Raw genomic sequence first — 19,464 nt, 5'->3', positions numbered from 1 at the left:
CGATTAACGTGATCAAAGAGATTTGCACGTACATTAAAGAGCCTTTGGCTAAATTAATTAACGAGTGTATGGAAAATGGTAGCCTTCCAGATTGTCTAAAAATATCAAAAGTAATACCCTTATATAAGAAAGGAAATAAAACAAAAATTGAAAACTACAGACCAATTTCCTTATTGTCAATTTTTTCAAAAATTTTCGAAAAATTAATTTATAATAGGATAATGAAGTATGCAGAAGATAAAAAGATACTCATAAAGCAACAAAATGGATTTGTGAAATCAAAAACAACAAAAAATGCCATTTTTGATGTAACTGATAATATTCTTTCTGCCATAAACAAAACGTATTCTGTTGTTGGAATTTTTTGTGATTTATCAAAAGGGTTTGACTGTGTGAATCATCACATACTACTAGAGAAATTAAAATACTACGGAATCCGCGGTCTATCAAATAAATTAATAGAATCCTATTTATCGAATAGAAAACAGAGCGTTGCAATAAATAGCTTATCCAAAAATGGGACGCAAACAACATATTACTCCGAATTGAAAGATGTGGTTTTTGGAATCCCCCAAAGATCAATACTAGGACCCCTATTGTTTTTGTTGTTCATAAATGACCTTCCAGCAAATGTTGAAACTGCCCAAGTTACTCTTTTCACTGATGATACTACGGCTTTAGTAGATTCTGTTAAAGATGTAACTTTAATTCAAAAAATGGAAGAACCTCTTTCTGAACTACAAAGCTGGTTTTCAGCAAACAAACTTTCTATGAACAACGAAAAAACTAATATAAAAAAAATTGTTGTATCTAGAGCCAAAAACTCTTCTATTAAGCAAAATAATTTCACAGTAGGGCATGCCGTTATAACAGCTACTAACAATACAAAATTTCTTGGAATATTTATAGACCAGTGTCTAAACTGGAAAGTTCACATAGATCATTTATGTAACACCGTAAGTTACCAATTAAGAACCTTAAAAAATAGTTTCAATACAGTATGTATGCTAAATATCTATTTCTCAAACTTCGAAAGTATTTTGAGGTATGGTATTGTGACCGATTACTTTGGGTCACGTAAAATAATGCACACGTAGGACGAAAGGGTGATTTCAAGGAACAGGAATATTGCGTAGGAAGAGTGTTGGATTACAGTGAGTGGGTTTTGCATAGTGGTGCAATAGAAGCTGTCGCTAGGCGGGTAAGAGCTTGAATGCTATTGGTCAACATTGCATGGTGTGATTATGCTAACACCAATCACAGTCTTAAAGTTGCAATGGTGCGAGTGATGCTAAAAGGACGAGAACAGTGCGGTTGGTAACAGAAAAGGAGTAACATCAACTTTCTCGGTGCGGAAAGATTTCCTCGGTTAGGAGTAGTGCCTTCGGACGTCGCATTGCGAGTTCCCCGTGATTGATCAAACTTTATCCGGGCGTCGCGAAAATACTTTTTATAATCCCACATCACATTCTCTGGCATTAAGAACAGCATAAGAAGAAAAGTTGATACCACTGTTTATAGTGTAAATTGTAGTGAATATTGGAATTTAAGGTTTATTTTCAAATACAAGGTAAAAATTAGGTATTAGTGGTTTATTTCCTTTTGTGTTAATCTTTTTACAGTACACAAATTAGTTAACTTAAGACTTGCGAGTGACTGGTCGGTCTGGTGCCATAAACCCAGAGCTCATAAGCCGAATCAGGTAATACAATCAAAGCAAGAGCAAAATCAGAAAACAAAGTAAGAAATCAGAAAAATGAAAACGGTTGAAATTGGTGCCTTTTAAACCCGGGATAGTTAGTTTTAATCTCACTAAATTTCTAAATTCTAAATTATCCAAAATGTACTTTTAAATTTCCTAAATTCATCGGGGAAGAGCCTTACATTTCCTAGTGAGTTGGATAAACTGTCAGTGTTTGAGAGGAGGTAAATAGTTTTGGTTGTTTATATCTGTGTTGACCTTGTTGTGCTCGATCACAGCTGGAGGAAAAGTGACGTCGTGCATCGACTAGCCAGGAGAGCGATTAGCCAGGAGAGCGATATGTTTTTTGTCCTGCGTGTTGTGGTGCTGTGTTTCAATTAAAAAGAAATGGCTAGAAGAAAGTCTGTTGCCCCTAAATTAAGAGACGACGCCCCTGAAGTTAACTGGGACATTACTTTAGAGTGTTGTGGCAAGATGCTGAGCGAAGATGGAAGCATAGAATGTAGCGAGTGTAAACTTTGGAAGCATAAATCATGTGAAAGTATGACTGATGTTGAGTTCGAGTCTTTTGTGAATGAGAAGGGAAAGGTGTTTAGATGTGCAAAGTGCAGTGGCGCGGAGAAAAATGAATCCGTGGGGGAGGATGTAGTGTCGGAAGATCAGAAAAGGGATGATATGACTAATGCAAATGTGATGGAAATGCTCCGACGGTTGTTAGTGAACTCAGAGAAAATGGATGCGAAAATTGAAAAACCAAACGAGAAGTTGGAATGTATGGTGAAACAAAGTGAAGAAAATAGGAGTGAAATGATCGAGCGTTTTCAAGTGTTAGAAAGTAAAATAGTTAATGTGGAATATGTTAGGGAAGAGTTGCGGTTGCATCGTGAATGGTGTAACAAGGCGCATGAAGAGATGAAGAAAGAAATGGGAATTGCAGTGGCACAGTCAGAAGGAAAATTAGAGATACAAGTGGAAGAATTTAGTTATGTTAAGAATAAGTGTAAAATAAATCGAGGTGACCTTGAATTAAAATGTGATACTCTGCGAAGTGAAAATGAATTGTTGAAAGTGCAACAAAGAGAGATAGAGAAAGAGGTTCAAGTTATTTTAAGAAGAATACTTTTGTTAAAAAGGAATAACGAAGAAAGTGTTGAAGTGTTTGAAAAGAAATTGGAAGAAAGTGAGAGAGAAATAAAGTAAAAAAGTAAAGTGTTCCCCTGTGCTTAGCACCACGTCATGAAGGCGTATAGGGGGTGTGGGGGTAACGCCCCACACTTTCTTGATCCGGTCATGAGTGAGGGTGATGTGATCAGCATCATGCCCCTGACCGCCTTTACCCCACAGGGTTTCCCCCAGGTACCCATGTTATTCGATGCTGGGTGGGCGCCAGGGTCGCTTCCATCGTTAGAAAAGTTCCCGGATTTGAACCGGCCGGGGATCGAACCTGGGACCTTGAGCATGGTAGTCAGACGCGTTACCGACTGAGCCACCGTGGCCACAAGTGAGAGAGAAATACATAACAGAATCGATGCTCTTGAGGAAGAAGTGAAGCGTTTTAAAGGGTTAGTTTTTGAGGGAAATGAAGAAATGATGGGTGAAAGTGTAGAGAAAGTTTTGAAATTTGCCGGTGAAAGTAGTGAAAGTAGGGGTCGTAGAGATAGACGTAGTGTAGAAAAGTCTAAGGGAAGTGTTGTTAAGCTACCAGTACGAAGGGTGATTAAGAAAGAAAGAGTAAGTGATAGTGACGAAGAAAGCGAGTCGTCTCGTAGTGATGAAAGTGATGAAGAAAGTTTGAAGAAAGGTGCTAGGAGTAAGATACATATTTCCACGAGTGCCAGCTCAGAGGACTCCGATTCCTATAATAAGACGTATCGAAGGAAGGAACAAAGAAATAGAAGAAAGGAAAAGAGAAAGCAAGAAAAAGTAAAGGAAAGCCCTATCAAGTATAGTGATATAACAAAGTTGAAAAAGTTCTCAGGTGAAATGGACGACTTGCTACCGTCTGAATTCTTGCAAGATCTTGAAGAAAGTTTAACTTTAATGGGAGTGAAGGAATATCAGTATTTACATGTACTTCCTTTTGTGTTAACTAAGACAGCAAAGTTATGGTTCTTAGAAACTAAGTCTAAGTACAGCGATTATGAGCACTTCAAAAAGAAATTCTTAAGGAAGTTTGAATCTGAAGATGTGAAATCTACAAAATTGACAGAGATATTAACGCAGAAATTTATACGTGGACGCGGAAAAGCGATGGAAGAATTCTACTGGGATAATGTGAGACAGTTGAAATTGCTACAATCTTCACTTTCAGAAGACAAGTGTGTTAGTTTGGTCGCTAATCAGTTACCTTTTAGACTAAGAGAAATGTTGCTGGCAGCAAAATGCAAAACTTTGAATTCGGCTGCAGACATTATAAGAAGGCATGAAATTTTGTGGGCTGGACAGAAAAACTCAGGACAAAGAATGACAGAAGAAAGAAGAGGTGAAGTGAGAGGAGCCAGGCAGAATGAAGGGAGATATGCTGTGAGGAATGTAGAAGTCAAAAGAAACACTAGAAATTTTTATGGGCAAAATAGAATAACTCCACTGGGAAATAATGGAAGTGTTAACTACTAATGTTGGAACAGCGCCATTTCCTTACCAAGGGCGATTTCCACAGCAAGCTCGTTTCTCCCCGACACCTAGAAGAAATGAATACTTTGAGAGAAGACAGGAAGATCAGACTAGAAATAGTTTAGCAAATAGGGAAGGAAATGAAATTACCAGAAATGTACCGGTTAATGGCCAAGGTTTTAATAACTCTACCGCAAACCGTACTAGTTCAAAAAACTAGTAATGAGAGAGTCACGTGATTTTTCTCGGATAGTGGCTGATAAAATAAGAACCGAAAATAGAACTGATAACGGACAGGCGATAGTAAATCAAACGTTTCTTTACAGTGATGTAGTGAAAAATAGTAAAAATAATCCCGAGAAAGAAATTAATGATATATTAGTTGTGAAAGCTGAAGTTCATGAGCCTCCATTGAGGGAGAAGTTAGTAACTAAAGTAGGCGAGTTGAAAACATTTTTGGAGGAAGTTAACAAAAAGGAATTGTCTCCTAGTGATTTGTGTAGTGAATGTGTTACTAATTTTGAGAAAGTCGGGAATAGTCTTCGTATTTTACTAAATAAACTGGAAAATGGAAGTAAAAGAAAAAGTTGCACCTCACCAACTATAGTTGACTTCGAATCAAAGAAATCAGTGGAAGATGAAACACTGAATAAGTTTAAGAAAGAAGATAATAAAGAGGGTTTTAGTGCTAATCAGTGCAAGAATAGTATACAAAGAACAGCAGTGGAGAAAGTTGAGAAAAAATGTGTACTTGAAGATTATGAATTGATGGGAGACAGTCAATTAGTGAGATTTGCGAAACGTTGTGTTAAACAGATCAGTGAAATTTAACGAAGAAGGAAGAAGATATGTCGGTTTGTGTGAGAGTGGTTGTAAAGTTGATGACTTGTTACAAAAATTAAGGAAAATAGAACATAGCATCAAGTTCGATAAAGTGTTAGTTTTAATAGGTACAAATGATGTCTTAAAAAGAGGAAAAAATGAAGATTTTAAGAAATCCTACGTAGAGTTAGTAGACTTATTGGAGAATAAGAGTGAAGAGATTGTTTTGTGTACGGTTCCTCCTGTGCCTGCAGTGGCGGATGATAGCAGTTATGATCATTGGAAAAAACTTACATTCTTTAACAGAGTGATTAAAGAGTTGGGAAAAAGAGAAAAAGTTCAAGTGCTCAGCCTAGATAGTTTGTTTTTGAAGGATAACGGAGAAATTAACTTAGATAAATATGAGAAGACGATGGGAAATGGTTATAATTATCGACAAGGCTTGGTGCATTGGAATGAAGTAGCAATGAGAGAATTTCTAATGCTTTTTGAAAAGAGTTTATTACAAGTGTGTGAAATTGACGTGAGGTGGTATGAAGATTTAGTGGATGAAGATAGTGCATTTAATGAAGAAATTTTGAATAGTTCGGCTAACAGAAGAAAGATTAAACATTCAGTCTGCGTGAAAGCTGAGGTCACTAAACTTCAGGTGACATGCTTAGTAGACACCGGAAGTATGATTTCGATAATGTCCGAGAAGACATGGAAAAAGGTCACATCTGAGGTGACAAGACCTTCATTAACAAAAGTAGATAATTTAATTTTGATTGACTACACAGGAAAAAATAAATCTAGAGTGCTAGGAAAAACAGTGACTATACTTAACCTGAAAGGAGCTGAATTATTGATGGAGTTTGTAGTGGTTAAAGATCTTAATCTACCAGTGATATTAGGAAGCGATTTTTTGTTTACGATAGAAGGGGTGTTAGACTTTCAAGAAAAGAAGATGTTTTTTAATACGGAAGTTGGAAGAAACGTTATTAAGTTTTTACCCACACAATATGAAGAGGAAGAATGTGAAAAGGAAGCCAATGTGAGTCGCGTACAAGTGGAGAGAGATGATTGTTTGAAATATACTGAGAGAGCTGAAGTGTTGCCAACTGCGAAAGTTAAAAGACCAAAGAGATGCTACAGTGAATGATTTGCGGGAACGAATACAACTTTCTGAAGAATTAACTAGTAAACAAAAAATGGAGTTGTTGGATGCATTGTCTCCTCTAATAGTTGTTTTTTCTGATAGACCGGGGACTTGTAATAAGTTTACATATGACATCAAGTTAATAGACGATGAACCACTTGTGGGAAAATTCTATTCTGTACCTTTTGCATTGAAAAATGAAGTGAGAGGACAAATTGAGCAGTGGGAGAGAGATAATATTGTAGAATTTGGTCACTCACCATATTTAAATCCACTTTTGGTAGTGCCTAAGCCTCGAAGTGATGAAAAAAGAGTTGTGGTAGATTTTCGTGCAACCAATCAAAAGATAAGACTAGAACAAAACAGAGTAGTTAAATTAGATGAGATTTTGTTAAATTTCAATGGAAAGACATATTTTACCTCTCTTGATCTGTGGGCAAGTTATTTTCAGATACCACTTACAGAAAATAGTAAGGCATGTATGGCATTTATTTTTGAGGGGAAAATGTACAAATTTAAGAAATTACCTTTTGGAATTATGACAGGCGTTACTGCCTTTACTAGTGCTTTGAATCATGTTTTGGGAAATGTGTCAGAATTTTGTATAATATATGTTGACGATTTATTAATTTTTGATAGTACTTTTGAAGAGCATGTAAAACATTTGCAAATTGTATTGAAAAAATTGCACGAAGCTGGAATGACAGTTAAGTTAAGAAAAACAGAATTTTGTAAGAAGGAAGTTATGTTCTTAGGACACCTTATCTCTGGTTCTGGTGTGAGGGCCAATCCTGAAAAAGTAAAAAGCATTTTAGAATTGCAAGAACCTAGAAACAAAAAGGAGATACAGAAGTTACTGGGAAGTTTCACGTGGTTGAAGAGATTTGTACCTAATTTTTCCAATATTATAGCTCCTATAGCTGATTTGTTGCATAAAAATAAGAAATGGCAATGGGGAGCCATAGAACAAGCAAGTTTCGATAAAATGAAAGAGGTAATTGCTAATGAAACCATGTTATGTCACCCTAACTTTAACAAAAAATTCTATATTAGTTGTGATGCATCTTCAGTCGCTATTGGTGGTTATTTGTTTCAAATGGAGGGTGAATGTAAGAAGGTGATACACTATGTAAGTAGAAAATTGACTAAAGCTGAACAAAATTACAGCAATACTGAATTAGAATGTCTAGCAGTGTTATTTTGCATAAAGAAATTTGAAATGTATATATCAGGTCTAGAGTTTGAGGTTTTAACTGATCACAAAGCATTACAATGGCTGAATTCAGCTAAACACTGGAATCTGCAATTGTGTAGATGGTCGTTAGAATTAGGAAAACACAAATTTAAAGTAACTTATGTTAGAGGAGTGGAAAATAATTTATCTGATTTATTGTCAAGAAACCACCCGGAATTTGAAATAGAAAAAGTGTTTGTTAACACAATTGGTAACTTGAAACTTGAAAATTTACCTTTTTCTAAGGAACAATTAAAACAGGCGCAACGGGAAGATGAGAGATTCAAGGAAATCATTAGTATTTTGGAAAATGAAGAGGGAAATGTTGTGAGATCAAGAATAATAAATGTAAATAAATTTTATAAACTAGAAGAGGGTGTTCTGTTGACTAGAAATTACCATTTTCTGGAAAATTGGAGATTGTGTTTGCCAAAATTTTTTGTAGCCGATGTGATTAAGGTTTATCATGATCAATGTGGACATTTAGGTGTTGATAAAGTAGTAAATAGGCTGATAAAATCATTTGTTTGGAGAGGGATGAGAAAGGATGTGAGAAATTGGATAAATGACTGTGTTATCTGTGCGAAAACTAAACCAGATAAACACCCTGTTAAAGCCAAATTGGGTATGCATGTCATTAATACCGTAAGGGAGCAAGTATTTGTAGATTTGCAAGGCCAGTTACCTACTGGGCCTCGTAGAGAGAAATTTTTGTTAAGAGTTTTGGATGGGTTTTCTAGGTATTTAGTTGCTTACGCTATACCAAACGCTACTACAGAAAAAGTTCTGGATAAGCTGGTTAATTGTTACTTTGTTCATTTGAGTATACCGAAAAGATTGATTTGCGATAGAGGGTCTTGTTTTATTAGTAAACAGTTCAAACAGAAAATGAAAGAGTTTGGTGTTGAGATATATTACTGTAGCAGTTATCATCCTAAAACCAATTTAGTAGAACGTACTCACCAGGAGATTAACCGACTCATGAGAATATATTGTGAAGACATGCATAAAGATTGGCCGTTGTATGTTAGTACAATTGTTAACTTATTGAATTATTCCATAAATGAAACTTTAGGAGAAGCTCCTGTCTCAGTACATTTAAATGAACAGATTGATGGAAATTTGAAAGCTACATTTGGAATCGGAAATGAAATTAATGTCAACTGGAGTAATAAACTAAAAATGGTGAAAGTCAAAACTTGTGAAAAAAGACGGAAATTTGTAGATAAACATGCTGAAAAAGAAGTAGGTAGAACTGAAATTGTAGAAGGTGATTTAGTATTTTTAAAGACTCATAAGCATAGTTCATTAATTGATAAAGAGATTGCTAAATATTTTGACTTGTTTAGAGGGCCTTATTATTGTATGAAACGAACTAGAAATGGAGTTTTTGATCTATTAGATTCTGATACTGAGGAGTTGGTAAGTGACCAACATGTAGAAAACCTGAAGTTATGGAGATGTTGAAGGGAAAAAAAATTGAGTACTGTAAAAAATTGAATATTACAATGTAATAGGCTAGGTTTTGAAAACCGAAAAATACTTTTCATTTGAATTTAGAAGGTACTAAGTTTTAGAGCTTTCAATGAGAATTCGAAGAATATTTAGTAAGTAGTTGATTAGAAAAGAAAAGTGTAGTGTAGTTGCTTGTATAAATGTTAATATGTTTAAAGGTTAATTTTTAGGATAAGAATGTGAAATGTTTTTTTTAAGTGTAATGAAAGGAAGGGTGTTGTCGACTTATTGTATGTAAAAAAAAAAAGATAATTTTATATTTTAGATAAAAATTGGAATATAGGTTCCTATGTATTTGTTATATTATTGGTGTATTTAGAGAAATGTGTTTCATAAGAACTTGATATATTATTATGTATTAATTATTATTAGGTAAACAGTGTACTACTTCAAAGGATAAAGGATGGTGGAAAATAAGGGATTTACCTAATATTGTATAATCTCTTGTACTTTTATATTTTGTGCTTTATAAAATAAATGTCAAATTTAAATATAAATTTTGCCAACACAATGTGGTGATAGGGAATGATGATGCGTGTGTAGTGATTATGCGAGGAGTGTTCAAAAAGTGAATGACCAACCGAGGAAGTCAAGTGACCAAAGTAAATAGAACTGATCATTTAGGACCAACCTACAGAAATAAAAATTGCTCATTTGACTCGAAATTTTTATTTTTGCCCAGGGAGGGGCAGATTGTGACCGATTACTTTGGGTCACGTAAAATAACGCACACGTAGGACGAAAGGGTGATTTCAAGGAACAGGAATAGTGCGTAGGAAGAGTGTTGAATTACAGTGAGTGGGTTTTGCATAGTGGCACAATGGAAGCTGTCGCTAGGCAGGTAAGAGCTTGAATGCTATTGGTCAACATTGCATGGTGTGATTATGCTAAGACCAATCACAGTCTTAAAGTTGCAATGGTGCGAGTGATGCTAAAAGGACGAGAACAGTGCGGTTGGTAACAGAAAAGGAGTAACATCAACTTTCTCGGTGCGGAAAGATTTCCTCGGTTAGGAGTAGTGCCTTCGGACGTCGCGTTGCGAGTTCCCCGCGATTGATCAAACTTTATCCGGGCGTCGCGAAAATACTTTTTATAATCCCACATCACATTCTCTGGCATTAAGAACAGCATAAGAAGAAAAGTTGATACCACTGTTTATAGTGTAAATTGTAGTGAATATTGGAATTTAAGGTTTATTTTCAAATACAAGGTAAAAATTAGGTATTAGTGGTTTATTTCCTTTTGTGTTAATCTTTTTACAGTACACAAATTAGCTAACTTAAGACTTGCGAGTGACTGGTCGGTCTGGTGCCATAAACCCAGAGCTCGTAAGCCGAATCAGGTAATACAATCAAAGCAAGAGCAAAATCAGAAAGCAAAGTAAGAAATCAGAAAAATGAAAACGGTTGAAGTATCCAATTTTGGGGGAACTCGGCTCAATAGCAGAGGATTTTTAAAATTCAAAAAAGAGCATTGCGTATTTTGGCAAATGCACACAAAACTGATACATGTAAACCTCTTTTCAAAAAATTCCGTATATTAACACTTCCAAGTTTGTACATACTTGAAACACTTACTTTCATACACGAAACAAAATCGAACTATCCAAAGAACATAAGACACTCACAATTACAATACCAGACAAAAAGATAACTTTCACATTCCAAAATAGCGGCTAACTGCATACCAAACGGGACCTTTTTACTCAGGCATCCAGTTATACAATATATTACCAAAAAGTTACAAAAATTTTGGAAGATCCACAATCTTTAAAAGTAAAGTGAAAAAATTATTATTGGAATACACATTATATTCAGTTCAAGAATTTCAAGAATTAAAAACTTATAAAATAAATTTAGATTATATAAAATATGTAATATGTACTTTTACAGCACTAGTTCACTTCAAGAAATAATTTGTCAATGTATGTTTTACTATTATATTATGTTATATTATAAAAAATTCTGCCAAATTGATGTATAGATATATATTATGTGCGATGTCAACATGTTGTATTTTGTAATGTACATGCACCAATGCCCCTCAGGGGTACTTTCGGTGTGAAAATTGCTCAATAAACTCAATATTCCATCCAACACTCTAAGCAATGCAGCAAGGATTCACATATCATTGCCAGTGATATATTAAATTCCTTACAAGCAAAGGTGAAAAAAAAGAACAGGATCTTTGTGCACTTTGCACCATGCCGTGAGGCACATATAAGGGGTTGTGGGTGTATGGCTCCACCTCCGCCATTTTGGAGGTGATGTGTTCAGCACCATGCTCTGGTTGCCTTTACCTCCCAAGGTTGCAGGCACAACCCTGGGTCTCTAACGTGGCACTCACACCCCCTACCGACTAGACCACAATGGCTCCAAATTCCTTACATGAAGAGCATATAAGCACATTAAGCCTAGGTAGATGCAATGGGGTTTGAAAATTCCAAACATTGCAAAAAGGTTTTTATACTGAAACAAAACATAAGCCTTAAATAATAATTATTTGCATGTAGAATGATGCTAGTTTATGCGTATTAGTGACCAAACAAATAAAAACATGGAAGTGCATTCTGAAACTACATATGAAGAAATGTAAATTACGAATTTCTGTGCATCGTTATTTCTTGCAGAAAAACTTTTCATTTATGGAAAAATTCACTTGAAATCTGACAGAAAATATTCAATCATCATATGCAAACCTATTTTCAGCATTACTCAGGGTCATCATATGCTGTGCATGAACCATGTGATGTTCTCATTCCAGAACCCACTGGTATATGCAGATGAGGCTGACGGGGCCACTGTCCCCCCTCAATTTTCAGAAAAGAAAAAATTAAATAAAAGTAGTAAAGAAGAAAGGAAACCCAAAGTGAATAAGTTCAAACCCCTTTAAAATGACCCACGATAACATTTATGTCTCTAAATAAATTTTAAAACGGAGGATGTTCATTGAACAAAGCAAAGATTTAATCTAACTAGAACAGTAAACATCATTGTTACATTGTGTCTAGTATTGGTACAATTTGTGCCTTTCAATAAAACAGTTTTCTTCTTAATATTAAAAGGAGAAGGCGTCATTGTTTTCAATACAATAGCAGCTTTGAAGCTTAAAAGAACGTAAACAGCAACTATCTAGTCAATGGCAGGTATTGAATTATAAACACAATTACTGGTACATATCATTCCTGACAATTATTGTATAATGAGTAGGTTTAGTACTTTATAAACTTTACTCACAATCGCGTATATCAACTACTACATTAAATCCCAACCAATGTTTTAAGAAAAAATAACATCAGCTACCTTATCCTTCATCCTGGAAAGATTTCTAATAAACATTGATACATGTTTTAGTGGAAAAATATACTGCTGCAAAATGTAGCCAATGTAGTGCTTCTCAAATGTCTTTCTGTTTTTAAGGCCACTTTATGCACAGAAAGGGTAATTTAATTAGATCTGAATCAACCTTCAAGGCACTGGCCAGGGAAGTAGTGCTGTTCAAGTTTGCGGAGGGGGCCGAAAGTACCAAAATGCACTGTCAATTGAGCGACCACCACCGCAAATGGACTCAAGGTGGGATATATGGATCGCCTGCCCATGAGGGGTACTCGGATTCAAAGACAGAAACAAGACGTATGCTAAGAACACCGAGAAACCGCTCAATTCAAGCGAGGCGTACAATATCCCTCTCCACTAGCTTGTTAACAATTGCAAATCTTTACCCACTGAGTGGAGACCGGAAGCTAATTACTATCGTACTCTCCTGAAAGCCATTCACTAACTGGAAACAATTACCCTTTCACTAGCAATAAAGCGAAATGACACCCAGTGGTTCACATTATAACAATAACATTTAATAATGGTGAGCTTAACTCGAAGAGTTTAACATTTACAAGGTTCACCTCGTACTGAGATTTCCTGGGCCCCAAGGGAAATCGCCCCGGAAATATTACAAGTTCTGCCAATAATACTTAGAGTGCAATATAACTCAATTAATCAAAACAGGACTGAACTCAGCATTCCATTCCTATTTCCCACACATATATTCCAATCTCGGTCAAAACCCAACTTCGCTCAATGAGGTTTTCAAATACATCGCAACAATTATAGTTCCGCACAGACACTGACAGGAATCACTCCACTTGACGACATACCTGTAATATTGGAACGTTCATCTACTTTGTATCCTTCACGTCATTAAAACTTGTCTCTCTAGGAATATTCTCTCTGTGGGAAGCCTCTGGAACTGGACAACGTCGTGGGCGACGAATCTATTCACCTCATCATAACTGGCCTCTACTACTCTCTTGATTCCGCTCTAAAACCATGGGCATTGATCTGGAACAAGGAGGCTTCTTGCAAACTCTGGAACCATTCTCTCGGAAACACGGCAGGCAGGTGGCAGTCGTCAAAATCTGGACACTAGGACAACAGCTATGGGAGTCCAAATTAAGCACTGTATTCACACGGAGAACTTCAATCTTCTAATACTCCACGCAAAACCTGAAACTGCTCTCAGGGGAGAGATCCAGTTGTTTCCTCTCATACACACCTCAATGCCGAAGTATTAGTTTCGACGAAGCCCAACTCAATGGGGTTGCACTCAACCAAGAGATAGAGTGCCCGGCAAAGAACTTGACTGTTGGAGAATGTCGAACACACACTCTGATGTGTCTCATTACGCTCTTCTTCTGCTTTGCAAAGCACCAGTAGGTGTCGCTGCTGATGCATGATCCAAAGGTCATCATGTCATTAATGAGTAACAGTACAAATCCACAGAATGAAGTCATAGATGTCACATGATTGTGATGGTAGAGTCTCGGGAGAGTGACACCGTCACAACCTGAAGTTAAAATTGGAATCCGAAACACAATGCAGCTCGAGCGGGTATTCAACCCAGAAACTCCTGATTACTAGTGGTGTTGTAAAGTGTTTCAAAAGCTTCTAATTACATTTCCCTAATTTTTGTGACATCCAGATTTCTGTGCTGTACAATCTTACACTCCACATATTTATTTCAGGTTGTGCATGAAACTTACTGTATTCACTTTGATACTAGGGCAAAAGAAAAACCTAACTAGGGAAAGGTAAATGTATATTTATTTGTGCTATATCAAGAACAGAGAAAAGAGCTAAGCACAATTCTTTGATCATTCATATTCTCAATTTTGTCATGATAGAGCAACATAAACATGAATTATATTCTCGCAAAGGGAAAGTCATGGTGTTGTCTCGGACAATAATAATACAAAAACATAATGAAACACTAGAAATTTTTATATTCAGTACATATAGCACACCTAGAAATACAAATTGGTAACATATTTGTGTTTCTAAGTAGCTCGATAGTAAAATATTTCAATTGAAGTGCAATTTTAGAAAGTTTTTTGCTCACTCTTCATCCTTCATCTACCTCACGAAGCTAGAAACAGTACTGCCAGAGAATGCAGCGAGAGCATTCTTACGTGAACTACGATAGCGTGAAGACATACGTGGGGGAAAATTGGGCATTAACTACATTCACAAAACTCGAGTGAGAAGACGATCAAAATGGAAACCCACTAACTGGATTGTCAAGGAACAGAGTCAGGAACTAGTGTTGATTACTGTGCCATTTACAGATTTTGCAAATGAACTCTTATGTTGTGTTACAAATGCTAAAGTGAGAATCATAGAACTTAAGACCTTCTGTAAACAAAAGCACGTGTACCCTAACAGTGTTGCAAACTTATGGAAAAATAATAATCCACATAGCCTACAAAGTGTAAAAACATTTCATTTGTCAACAGATGCGCAATAAGCAGTGTACATCTTGCCTGGTGGCCGATTTTCAGACTCATCACCGAAGTTCCCTGCCTCGAATCCTGGCATGGGTGTTATTTGTGAGTGTCCGTTCATCAATTTCATCTGACGATCCCTCATTCTCATCATCGGGATTAGCCAAAAGTGGAAGAAAAGCAACGCTAAATTAAAAAATGAAATACAAATTGTACATCTTATCCCCCAGAAGTAAGACGGTTCCGTACCAAAGGATTAATTTTCTCTTATATTTTACTGAAAAAACCTTGCTAGAAGAATGTGGCACATGAGATAAATTACGTTTTGAAACCGGGGTTTCTTCATTAAATTTATTTGATGTTGGAAAATATAATTATTTATTATTATAGATAATGAAAATAAGCTAATACATATGATTTGATTGACTAAATTAATAATTATGCAGCAAAGACACCAAGGGAAACTAAAACGGCAACTTAGAGAAGCATAAAAGTGCGGAAAGAAGACTGTAGAATACAGAAATATTTTGAGGCAGTCACATTTTATTGTACACTACATATAAAATAAAATGCATATTTGGGGGTGAATTTTTAAATATTGTCACATTTTTCTTCTCTCTTGTTGTGAGGTGTTCATTTTAAATCAACCTCCCTCACCCTATGGCCTGCCCTCCTTCACCCTCAAAAGTATTCCGGAGTGTGAGGATGTCACCATCCGGATGGTGAACACCTCTGGATTATAGATCGACTCCTGCATCCCACCCCCTTCCCTATCCCCGGAGGATCGTCACTGAAAATGTGAAATCACACTATCATATGCCGACAATCGACATACCACTTCCGTTTCTGTACTTGACTTAGTGAGAAGTATTGTGGTTGGCAACAGCCTAATAACGGATTTCTTCCACATCATGTAGTCCGTTCTATGAAAGTACGCTAATGGAAGAAAAACGTGTAAATTACATTGGATTATACATTTTAAAATATATTTTCATTAAAGGTTTCTGTTTATAATAATAATACGTGATTATTGTATAAATTACAATCGATCACGTGAACAGCAAGAAAATAGCGCCAGTTTCGAACATGGCGACTTCCATGCGTGCAGTAAGGTCTCCCGTGTTTTCAGAGTAGTCTTTCGGAAATACAACCGTTTGAAAAGTGGCAAGAAGCAGGTTGTTCTTAACGTTTATGCTTCCTGAGCAGGCAGTGAAGTTGGTGTCCAAGTGTAATCATGCGTCTGCGTCTTTGTGTTTTCGGTGTGGTGAAAGAAAGAAAAAAAGACCGGTCAAGTAGTGAGTCCCGCGAAAAAAACACGTTGTTGCTCGTATAAACAAATACACCGATTTTGAGATAAGCGCAATACAATGCGAGGTGCTTTCGTATTCTTTCAATCAAAGAGCCATCCTGTCCACTGTGGAGAAGATGTTGATAGTGATGATTGATGACGATCTCCCCAATTTTAGCAGTCGACGTTATATCGCCTCTTGTGCCACGTTGAGTTCCTTTTTGGCAAGCAAATTTGACATACCGTACCCTGACAGGATGTAGTCTAGCGCCGAAAATGCCTCAAGTTCAAAAAGGAAGTACTGAATCAAGGTAAGAAAATACATTACTTGCATGAGACGTGCGTAACGTGCTTATTATCGTCTTCCTGTTTTCTAGTGCACGAGAAACCGAGAGAAAGATAAACAATCTATTTTTATTACCCGGCTTATCTTTGTTTAGCTTCTGCTAAAACTGGCGGTATATTTGTTACACAAAGGAGAAAACAATACTCCACATGTCAACAATGTTGGCAATAATTTGGTGGAAATAAAACCAAAAGGCTTGAATTACTGAAACGAATCTCTCTCTCTTGTATAACTTTGGCGGTGTCATACTGAGAGAGGAGGGGGGAAGGGGGATCTGTTAACCCAGTGTCAGATAAATTGAACTTTTGGCGTAGAAAAATATGTTCATTCTTGAACAAGAACACGTATTTAATCACTTGTAGAAAAGTTATTATACTTCAATGGGTAGATTATCAGTTAAAATAAGAATATGTTTTTCCATGTCACGTAAAATTAAAGGTTGCGAGTGAGCAGCATATGATGGCCGCACCATTCACGAACAGCTGGCGCGGAGTGATACGTTACTCGAAGTGAGACGGTTGTTTACAGAAGGTCGGAAGGCTCGTGATTCTTACTTTAGACATGAATTATCTTGTCTTTTTTGAGGGGAATACGCCAGTACAAATTGCGAACAGACTTGATCGTTCCCAGGGACCTTTTCATGTTAGACAGTTAGTCAGGTAGTCAGATCGTAGTAAAAGTGGCATTAGTTACTATGCAATTATTGGGAAACTGTCCATGAAAAAGAATGCATTATGAGAAGCGTACTTGTGTTTTTTGAGAGTTTGATGAGGTATTAAGGTTCTGTGCACATTCGACGTGATTTCACCAGACCAATTGGACACTCGACGAGGAGACCAGTTGCTGTGAAATCAAGTATCATATTTACGCATGTATAATACGCACCCTCGTTTATGATGGGTAAAAGCAACAAAAAAATATATCTCTTATAGAATGTACAGTACAATTCAGGTCCCAGAAATGGCTTTGTTAGTGTCGGACGAACATTTACGTATTTCATTTCAAATTCATTAGTAGATCATAAAAATGAGATTTTCCTTGCTTTCATAGCTGCTGCATTTACCATGCAACCTTGAACTTCCAGATGTTAGGCTTTTCATAGGATAGGAGAGAGCAAAGTTATCAACCGTCCATTCAAGGTCGCAGTGCATGATGCTTACAATAGATGGATGACATCAACGCAGCATGAACTCTCACCAAGCGGGATGGTGAAACATGCGTCGCTGCCGATTGTTTGTGAATGGGGTTCGTGAGGGATGGAACTCCATCTCTCTAGAAATGGTGATCAAAAGTTTTAAGGTAATGGGAATATCGAACAAGATGGATGGAAGTGAGGACATTTCAGACAGCTTGTATTAGTAACTGGGAGTGAATGACAAAATTAAGTGTAAACATTATTTACGTGAGTCAAGCTGCAATAGTGCAGTAAATATAGTAGTTATTTGTATTTGCTAAGTGTTGACGTAATTTTACCTTCATATTTGTTACAGTCAACTCTCGATACAACGACCTTTCACAGTTCCCGGGAAAAAGGTAATTATTTCGAAGGGTTTGTTATTGCAATTTGCACCAATAATGATTATCGGGAGATAATCGAGCACAATGAATGTAGGATTTAATAAGGTTCTACTAGAGCATTGTCTGTTACAAGATGAACTGGTAAGATAAGATCTCTCGGAAAATCTTACCTTTCTAGGCACGCGCACGCACACACACACACGCGCACACAAAAAGAAAAAATAAGTGGGGCTGTAAATTTTGTTTTGGTTCGGCTGTGTAAAATACATCGTAAAAATGTAGTTTTCCTTCCTCCGACCAACTTCTAATTCACACCCTCCCCATTCCAGGGAGCAGTCCATACTCTTCCTCGACTTGAATTGTAAGCCAGCCTGAAAAAGGAAACACGCAACTTGCGATCTGTTTGCACCCAATGCATATTCTAAGACACATTGAACAGAGTAGTTGTATCATGGTCTATAAAAGTTGTTTACCTTGAAATTATGCAAATGAGGGTAGATATTTAACTTTGAACGATGGGGGAGGGTGTAGGCGAGTATGACGCAATCGTACGTGAGGTTACGTAAGTATCCGAAAGCGTAGGAGTTTGTAGATGAGCATAAGAAGCGATGACGACGTTGTTTGAAAAAAAGCTTTCGCCCGAACAGGGATTCGAACTCTGGACCATTAAGTTAAAAGCCTAATGCTCTACCGCCTGAGCTATCCGGGCGACAGAGGTTCTAGAAGGTATGAGTAAAACATATGTGTGTGTGTGTGTGTGTGTGTGTGTGTGTGTGTGTGTGTGTGTGTGTGTGTGTGTGTGTGTGTGTGTGTGTGCGTGTGTGTGTGTGTGTGTGTGTCGTTGACGTAGGTGTTGTGAAAAAAAAATACAAAGCTGTAGATGTTATAGTTTATTGGTGATGAATAGGTGGTACATCGGTTTCCCTGGCGGTGCTGATTCGTGTAGATCATGGTAAGGTCCGTGCTGATGGCAGGCGGTATCTGAAACGAGTGATAGAGAAGAATAAATAAGACGTAGTTATAAATCTGGAATGTGTTTTCGTTATTGAGGAGAAGGAAAGGCGAGTAAAATGTGAACTGAATAGGTAATGAGTGTTAGAGTATATACAGCCGGGAATGTGGTTGTTTAAGAGTGGGGGAACATGTACAAGGTGAGTGAGATGTTTGTTTCGCAAGGCCGGCGAGTCTGGAGCCGGAGGCGTTTGTCGGTACAGCTTTGTAGTGCGTTGCGCGACGCTCGGGAATGTGGGTTAGTAAAAGTGGTTTGAATTGTCGTCGTCGTCGGAGGGATAATGTCAAGGTGAGTGCGAGGTGCGGCAAGGTTGTCCGGTCCGTGGTATGTTGTCAAGGTTGTGAGCATAAGATGTAGATGGGAGTGCGTTCCGTGAATACGTAAGTGGTGTTGTCGGTATTTGTTTGGGTAATGTGTCCTTGGCGTAAGTGTATATATTGAGAGTACAGAGTCGATGTGTGGTGTGATTTTGTTTGCATCCGCAGCAGGTTCTAGCAGTA

The 19,464-nt window shown here is 37.0% G+C and overlaps 1 protein-coding gene across 5 annotated transcripts in view; it reads right to left on the bottom strand.

Moving 5' to 3' along the window:
* Positions 1-19,464, bottom strand: part of LOC145988574 (uncharacterized) — a 95,378-nt gene that overhangs the window by 34,868 nt on the left and 41,046 nt on the right. Inside the window, exon 4 of one of the 5 annotated variants that reach the window (XM_083123531.1) lies at positions 6,545-6,627. The exons of 3 other annotated variants lie outside the window; for them this stretch is intronic. In XM_083123531.1, coding sequence (XP_082979657.1) covers positions 6,615-6,627 — 13 coding nt within the window. In that variant the 3' untranslated portion in view covers positions 6,545-6,614. Of the gene's footprint in view, positions 1-6,544; positions 6,628-18,243; positions 18,324-19,464 lie in introns of those variants that run through there. One more of the 5 variants, XM_083123530.1, reaches the window with a different exon arrangement.

The sequence above is a fragment of the Lepisma saccharinum genome, chromosome 6 (genome assembly GCF_977018435.1).
Source record: "Lepisma saccharinum chromosome 6, izLepSacc3.1, whole genome shotgun sequence".
NCBI classification, from domain to species: domain Eukaryota; kingdom Metazoa; phylum Arthropoda; class Insecta; order Zygentoma; family Lepismatidae; genus Lepisma; species Lepisma saccharinum.
The sequence above is the reverse complement of the archived record's forward strand: the minus strand, read 5'-3'. Positions and strand labels throughout refer to the sequence as shown.